This window comes from Diadema antillarum, unplaced genomic scaffold, assembly GCF_040938485.1.
Source record: "Diadema antillarum isolate AM-2024a unplaced genomic scaffold, OU_Dant_1.0 seq00000170_RagTag, whole genome shotgun sequence".
NCBI lineage: Eukaryota > Metazoa > Echinodermata > Echinoidea > Diadematoida > Diadematidae > Diadema > Diadema antillarum.
This window is the reverse complement of record NW_027271239.1, coordinates 1,627,181-1,634,328: the sequence shown is the minus strand read 5'-3', so window position 1 is coordinate 1,634,328 and position 7,148 is coordinate 1,627,181. Positions and strand designations below refer to the sequence as shown.

The 7,148-nt window shown below is 40.4% G+C and overlaps 1 protein-coding gene across 1 annotated transcript; it reads left to right on the top strand.

Moving 5' to 3' along the window:
* Positions 1–1,786: 1,786 nt before the first annotated feature.
* LOC139728238 (tubulin beta-4B chain-like) lies at positions 1,787–6,513 on the top strand. Its single transcript, XM_071639200.1, has 3 exons — positions 1,787–1,923; positions 4,137–4,472; positions 4,997–6,513. Exons 1-3 carry the CDS (start codon positions 1,867–1,869, stop codon positions 5,945–5,947), a joined length of 1,344 nt encoding a protein of 447 aa, XP_071495301.1. The 5' UTR covers positions 1,787–1,866; the 3' UTR covers positions 5,948–6,513.
* The last annotated feature ends 635 nt before the right edge of the window (positions 6,514–7,148 follow it).

Here is a 7,148-nt window from a genome sequence, read left to right as displayed (position 1 = left end):
CAAAAATGTGAAGACTTTTTTCCATCAATATATATATAAAATATATATAAATATATATATATATATACACACACACATATACATGTTAATATATATGTTAACAATATGTATATATATATATAAATTATACGTACATATATACATATATATTATATATATACATATGTTAATATATATGTTAATGGTATGTATACATATATTATATATACGTACGTATATATATATATATATATATATATATATATGATATCTATATAACATGGTTTTTTTGCTTGTCATTGGCAATGGGTCACCCCACTTAGCAAAAAGATCCGCCCCTGCACAAGAGATTGACGCCACAGAATTAATTTCTCCTGTTGCAAATCATTATATCGACTGTTCAATCGATATTTATACATTATCACATTAATATCTCCCTTTACATTGCACAAACAAACCGTATTGGCTCAAGGGACGACCAGATGTTCAGGTATATACAGCAACCACAACGCTGCTATGATGTTTGCTAGCCAGGGCCAAAACACTTTTTTTCTAAATCGTCATATTTATCTTCATCAATTTGATATTTCGAGATAAACAGTATTCATATGCAAAAGGAGTCGTAATAACTTATACCAACACCATATTTGTGTAACCAGGGAGGTGAGGCACCTCCCTGGTGTAACTATACGCGCTTTGAATACGAATTCATACAGAGCAACGTTGTAGTGCGTGCACGTGTGCGTGTTTTGTTTTTGTTTTTGTTTTTCTTTGACAATGCCCTAAAGTGTGTTGAAAACAAAACTTCTCCGTCTTCTGTCTATTCTCAAAGTGAGGTAGCTGATTATTTTTACAACCATTACCAGGGTACCGCGGTGGACACGTTGCAATGGACACGTACCAAAAACTCAGCTACAAAACAAGTTGTATTACCAACGCATAATGATGTGCCAAGAAGAGCTGCGAACAGCCAATGAATGAGTCCAATAGCTTGAATGAGCTCATACGACCAATATAACCTCACTTTACGCACAGTAAGGGATTCCCTCGGAAAAGCAAGCGACGCTTCGTTAATTCTTTTGACTAACAGAAAAAAAAGTATTGCGTTATGAGTCGTAAACTAAAGACTTTACTAAGATCATAACAGTTGTTTCTTGGGATTTTCGGCTTTCTGCAAAGTGAATATCCATAATATATTTCGTAAGCACAATAATGATAACGCCGCGGGAGGTGGAAGTTTGAGTGCATTTGGGCATTTCTGGTCGCTCTTTAAAATAAATGATATACCATTAGGCCTATGTTATGCGATTATATATTATGTTGTTTATTTCAACTGCACAAACAAGCAATCAAGAAGCAATACATATTCTTACACCTCATATAAAATAAGTATATGGTATAAAAGATAATGAATACAATAATGGTAATGACATATGACATTGATAATGCCGATGCTATAGTGGCAGTGGGTTTGATGGCACTTGACTACCCATCTTTGCTATACCTTGAGAATTAAATTCATCATCATTAGATAATGATTATCACCATCACTATCACAGCGGATTTGACGGTCTTTCGTGTTCTCGGAATGTGCTGGCAAAGACGCGCGCATGATTTTTCAATATGGTCCCTTAGCAATAGCTACCATTGAGAGCGCACAAACAGTCCATGTGTATTGCTTCAAAGGTTGTCTCCTGTACTCTGGCAGCGGGCGACACGCCCCCCCCCCCCCCCACCCCATTGCAAATTTGGTATAAGATCTCTTCGCGCAGGACGCACACAACCACTTTGGACATGTTGGCGAGGAACGCTGTTTCATAGCTGAATCAGACATATCAGGGGGTTCTCAATAATTGTCCATTTTGATTGATCACATCACAAGTAAACATGCGGGAAATCGTCCATTTACAGGTCGGCCAATGCGGGAATCAAATCGGATCAAAGGTGAGTACATTTAACCAGTTTCTCGTTTTCCTGCATGATTATATTCTGTCGTGAATTCTATACTCTACTATATTTCTAAGACGTCACTTCAAAATAACAAAGTCAGAAAATCTATTTCATTTGGAGGAAGACTGGAAAAATGTCGAATAAGTCAGGTAAAGGAAGAGAGCTGTAATCGAAGCTATTATAGACTTTTCTTTTTTTTACTGAACCCAATTTATCATGACATTTGTGAGCAAAGTATTTAGACCTATATATAGGACTCTCGACAAGCCAAATTACTGACCGAATTTTATTCTATTACTTTTGTAAACTGCGTCATAACCTTGATTCGGTGTACGCGTGTTTTGTATGGAAATAAAGGTATAAGAGAGAGGGGCGGGGGGGGGGGGGGAGATTAATGGACTGAATTGATATATATTATGTGTGTGTGTGTGTGTGTGTGTGTGTGTGTGTGTGTGTGTGTGTGTGTATAGCCACGTATAGGTGCCGCAGTATGCGTGCATACATAAGTTTAAAGGGATGGTACAGTTTCCGTTGGAATGGGAAATGAGGTTTCCAAATGATGATTCTTTGAGATAATGAGAAACCTCTCAGGAGATATTAAAAAAACAACGTTCAATTCTAAGAGGAATTAAATGTTGATTTGATTGGATGAAAATTGGTTTTGAAATGGCTGAAATATACAAAACAAAGTGATCCTTATAAAAGGTGCATGGGACTCACCTTTTATAAGGATTGCTTAATTTGTTTTATACTTTGTTTTTGGATATCTCAGCCATTATAAAACCGATTTTTAACAAATATTCTTTGAATCCCTCTTTATAGAATTGTATGCATTTTGACATCTCGTAAAGTGGCATCTAAGTATCCCACAAAAGAGTTTCCCTCAACCAATACTATACCATTCCTTTTAAATAGAGTGTCCCACCCCAACCCCATCCCCACCCCCGCAAAAAAAAAAAAAAAAGAGGGAGAGAGAGACATAGGTACGTGTAGACAGAAGAGCCAATACTCTCAACAATATGAAGCGTGCATGTGAATAAATTTGCTGAAAGTTGGCATAGTGCGAAGCCACAGTGCTCTTTGGACTCGACTTTTGAATACCTTATCAGAGTAAACGGTTATGCTTGGGGTTTACTCCTGATTCTTGAATACCGACTCGTTCCAGTTAATACTGTTTGGAATACAGATTATGATCAACCAGTGATTAGCATAACGGTCCTACATAGTGGTCTCTTGTCGATATTTTCGAAAAATGCACACTGGAAACTTTTGCGCGCCAATTGTAACACAGGGTTGGACTGTGACCTATAGGCCTAACACATTTTGTCCTGCAACTCCTCCAAATCAAACCGAATTTCTTATGTCGCTGACCAGAATAAGTTTTTTTTTTTCTTTTAATATCGATGTGGTTCTCCCTACATTTTGTTCAATTCACAGTTGCGATATTTTGACATTGCTTTTTATTGAGAACATCCTTGCCTTTGACAATGCCTCAAAGACCTATAAAAGAAAACATTAAAAAGAGCTTAACATTATTACAGCTCCGACATGGTGACGAGTGATTTAATTGTCGTCTATTTCTGAGTCGAATAATGGAGGAAAATAACTTCTCCATAAAACTCCGAAATCAAGGAAACATTGTGTGTTATGAATAGCGTTGTCATGACATCACATGGTGAAAAAAAGATATACAAAAAAACAAAAACAACCCATAACCTGAAAAGGAACATATTGCTGTTAAGCTGGTCCTATGGATATGTCTTGTTTGATCATTTCGAATAATTATTCATATTTCATTTGGCGATATTCATATGAATCCATCTGTCTATTTCTCACATTGAATGTATAATAATAGCTACACCTGTCAAAAAACTAATTTACCTGTCTGTTTCCCTCTTGGTTTCTTATCCAGTCCAGTCCAGAAGTAGAACATACTCCCTTATCTCTTAGTCTCACTCCATTATTACGTATGTATATAATTATCTATCTTTCTATCTATGTGCCCCTTTAATTTTGGAAAGGCGCCTCCCCTTTCATAGGGAATTTTTGGCGCCGCCCCTGCACACCATAGAAAACACACACTGATACACATCGTGTATATAGGTCTATATTGTTTCTTGTTATTTCCGTAGAGGAAAAAGAAACTTGAAGTCTCACCATTTATCTCTGTATACTTTTAACCTTTCATTACTGCGTTGCCGACAAAGTTCTGGGAGGTGACGTGTGACGAGCACGGCATCGACCCGGTCGGGAACTACCAAGGCGACTCCGACCTCCAGCTCGAGCGGATCAACGTCTACTACAATGAGGCTACCGGAGGGAAGTACGTTCCTCGAGCCATTCTTCTCGACCTCGAGCCCGGCACCATGGACTCAGTTCGATCAGGGCCCTTCGGTCAGATCTTCAGACCCGACAACTTCGTCTTCGGCCAGAGCGGTGCGGGCAACGTGTGGGCAAAAGGCCATTACACGGAGGGGGCGGAGCTCATCGAATCCGTGCTCGACGTCGTGAGGAAAGAAGCGGAAGGTTGTGATTGCATGCAGGTAAGCAATTCTGAATCTCCGAGATCCTTTGAGTGAACACATACGTGATGTAATGTGGCATTAATAATGTAAATCAAACACAGCAGATAATGATGTGGCATCAATAATGTAAATCAAACGCAGCAGATAACTTTAGAAGCCTTTGAGAATTAAGGATATCATGCACTCGATCTTTTAGAACGAGGGTAAGTAAACATTGATGGGGAAAGACGGGAATAAATCACTAACTGAACGAAAATAACGACGGAAATGAAAGGACAATACCATGTACTTCACAAGATCAGTTAAAGCAAAGGAAAGAGGAGGAAAAAGGTCAAAGCTATAGCACAGAATATCGAGTGCCCGCTTTTAAGTGTATGCATCCTTTTTGGTTTATGTTAAAACAAAATCATATACTGTACACGATTTTCCTCTTGTGTAATCCAGCAAAATGAATGTATAACCGAACAATCAATGCAATAACAAAGCACATTTTGTAAAAACTTGCATGTTAACAAGAATTATAATTTCGTCACTTTTAACAGGGATTTCAGTTGACTCACTCTCTCGGCGGTGGTACGGGGTCAGGGATGGGTACACTGCTGATTAGTAAGCTGAAGGAGGAGTACCCAGACAGAATCTTCATGTCTTTCAGCGTCGTTCCATCGCCCAAAGTATCCGAAGTCGTCGTCGAGCCGTACAACGCCACATTGTCAGTCCATCAGCTCGTGGAGAACACGGACGAAACCTACTGCATCGACAACGAAGCCCTGTACGACATTTGCTTCCGCACGCTGAAATTGAGCACGCCCACATACGGGGACTTGAATCACATTTTATCGTACGCAATGAGTGGCGTCACAGCCAGCCTTCGATTCCCTGGACAACTCAACGCTGATCTCCGCAAACTTGCTGTCAACATGGTTCCCTTTCCTCGACTCCACTTCTTCATGCCCGGTTTCGCTCCTCTGACCAGCCGAGGTAGTCAACAGTACCGCGCCCTCACCGTACCCGAGCTCACCCAGCAGATGTTCGACGCCAAGAACATGATGGCCGCCTGCGACCCGCGCCACGGACGCTACCTGACCGTTGCCACAATGTTCCGGGGTCGCATGTCCATGAAAGAAGTCGACGAGCAAATCCTCAACGTTCAAAACAAGAACAGCAGTTACTTCGTCGAGTGGATCCCCAACAACGTCAAGTCGGCCGTTTGTGACATCCCGCCACGCGGTCTCAAAATGTCGGCCACATTCGTCGGGAACAACACCGCCATCCAAGAGATCTTCAAGCGCATCTCCGAGCAGTTCACCGTCATGTTCAGGCGAAAGGCTTTCCTCCACTGGTACACTGGAGAGGGCATGGACGAGATGGAGTTCACAGAGGCTGAGAGCAACATGAACGACCTGGTGTCCGAGTACCAGCAGTACCAGGATGCTACAGTAGATGAAGAGGGGGAATTCGATGAGGAGGAAGGCGAAGTGGAGGAGGAGGCCTAGGACACGTGGTCGATGGACTGTTGTCTCACAAAAGAAAAGGGAAAAGAAGAGAGGAAATCACGCAAAAACAACAAACAAAACAAAACACACAGTTCATGTCTTCGTGAACACCGATGATTCTTGGGATAGCGTTTGATCACCTTCCGTAGCGAGGCGATTGTGAGCACTACTGTATTACATGTCACTTTTCTTTCCATTAACGGTAAGAATCCAACTTGGTAACATAAAGGAATAATGCTTCAACTGATTGACAAATTACCCTATACATCGACGAAAATATTTGGCATTCAATTACAATAAAAACAACAACAATTAACTTTTAATTTGAAAAAAAAAGAAGAAAAGAAAAATAGACGCTATTGGCGCTTTCGTTTTATATCAATGAAAACAAGCTTCACACCTCCGGTATGACGAGGTGCCTTTTATTCACAATGGTTGCGCAAACACGATGATATATGAATAGAAAATCAAATGGTTTCAATGGAAATTCAACCATTACACATCAAATCTATCCAGCTCGTAAAGCTTCTTACCTTTTGCTAATGAGCAACTCATCTCAATTGGGGTGGGGGGGGGGGGGGGGGTAACTCGCAGTGTCCCGAGTTATCAAGACAACCTGCGCTTCGCATGTTCAAGGTTTCACTCTTCTTACGGTAATTACGGGATGTGCCAAACTAACTTAAACGTTGTGCCAAAGTAACTTAAACGTTATGCCAACGGAACTAAAGTCAGCTTTGGAAACTGGGAACTAATATCTACATTCAAGAGCATTTTATTTCAAATTGCCACTTATTTTGTCTTGAAACGTCTTTTCACATATCCAGAATGATCCCCGAGCGCAAAATATTACCTCATGAGTACGATGATTGTATCAATAAAGTTTTATAGACTTTTTCACAGTACACGACTCAGACTTCGTGCACGTTGAATGATGTTGGCGTTTAAAGTTTGTGTTTGTGGATTTCAGGGTAAATAGCGCAAGAGATCCTTTAAGAAAGGGTGCGCTCAAGATCTCCGATAACACTGTGTAGTTAGTGATCGGTGTGTCAACTCAAGATAGATCACTGTGATGCGGAACTTTGCTGTTTAAAGTATCGTATTATAGTATCGAGCTACAGTAGTAGATTACTTGAGTGTGTGACATACTAGTAGTGACTGAATACCGTAATGCCCGTTAATGCATGTATGTGAGTGTGTGTGT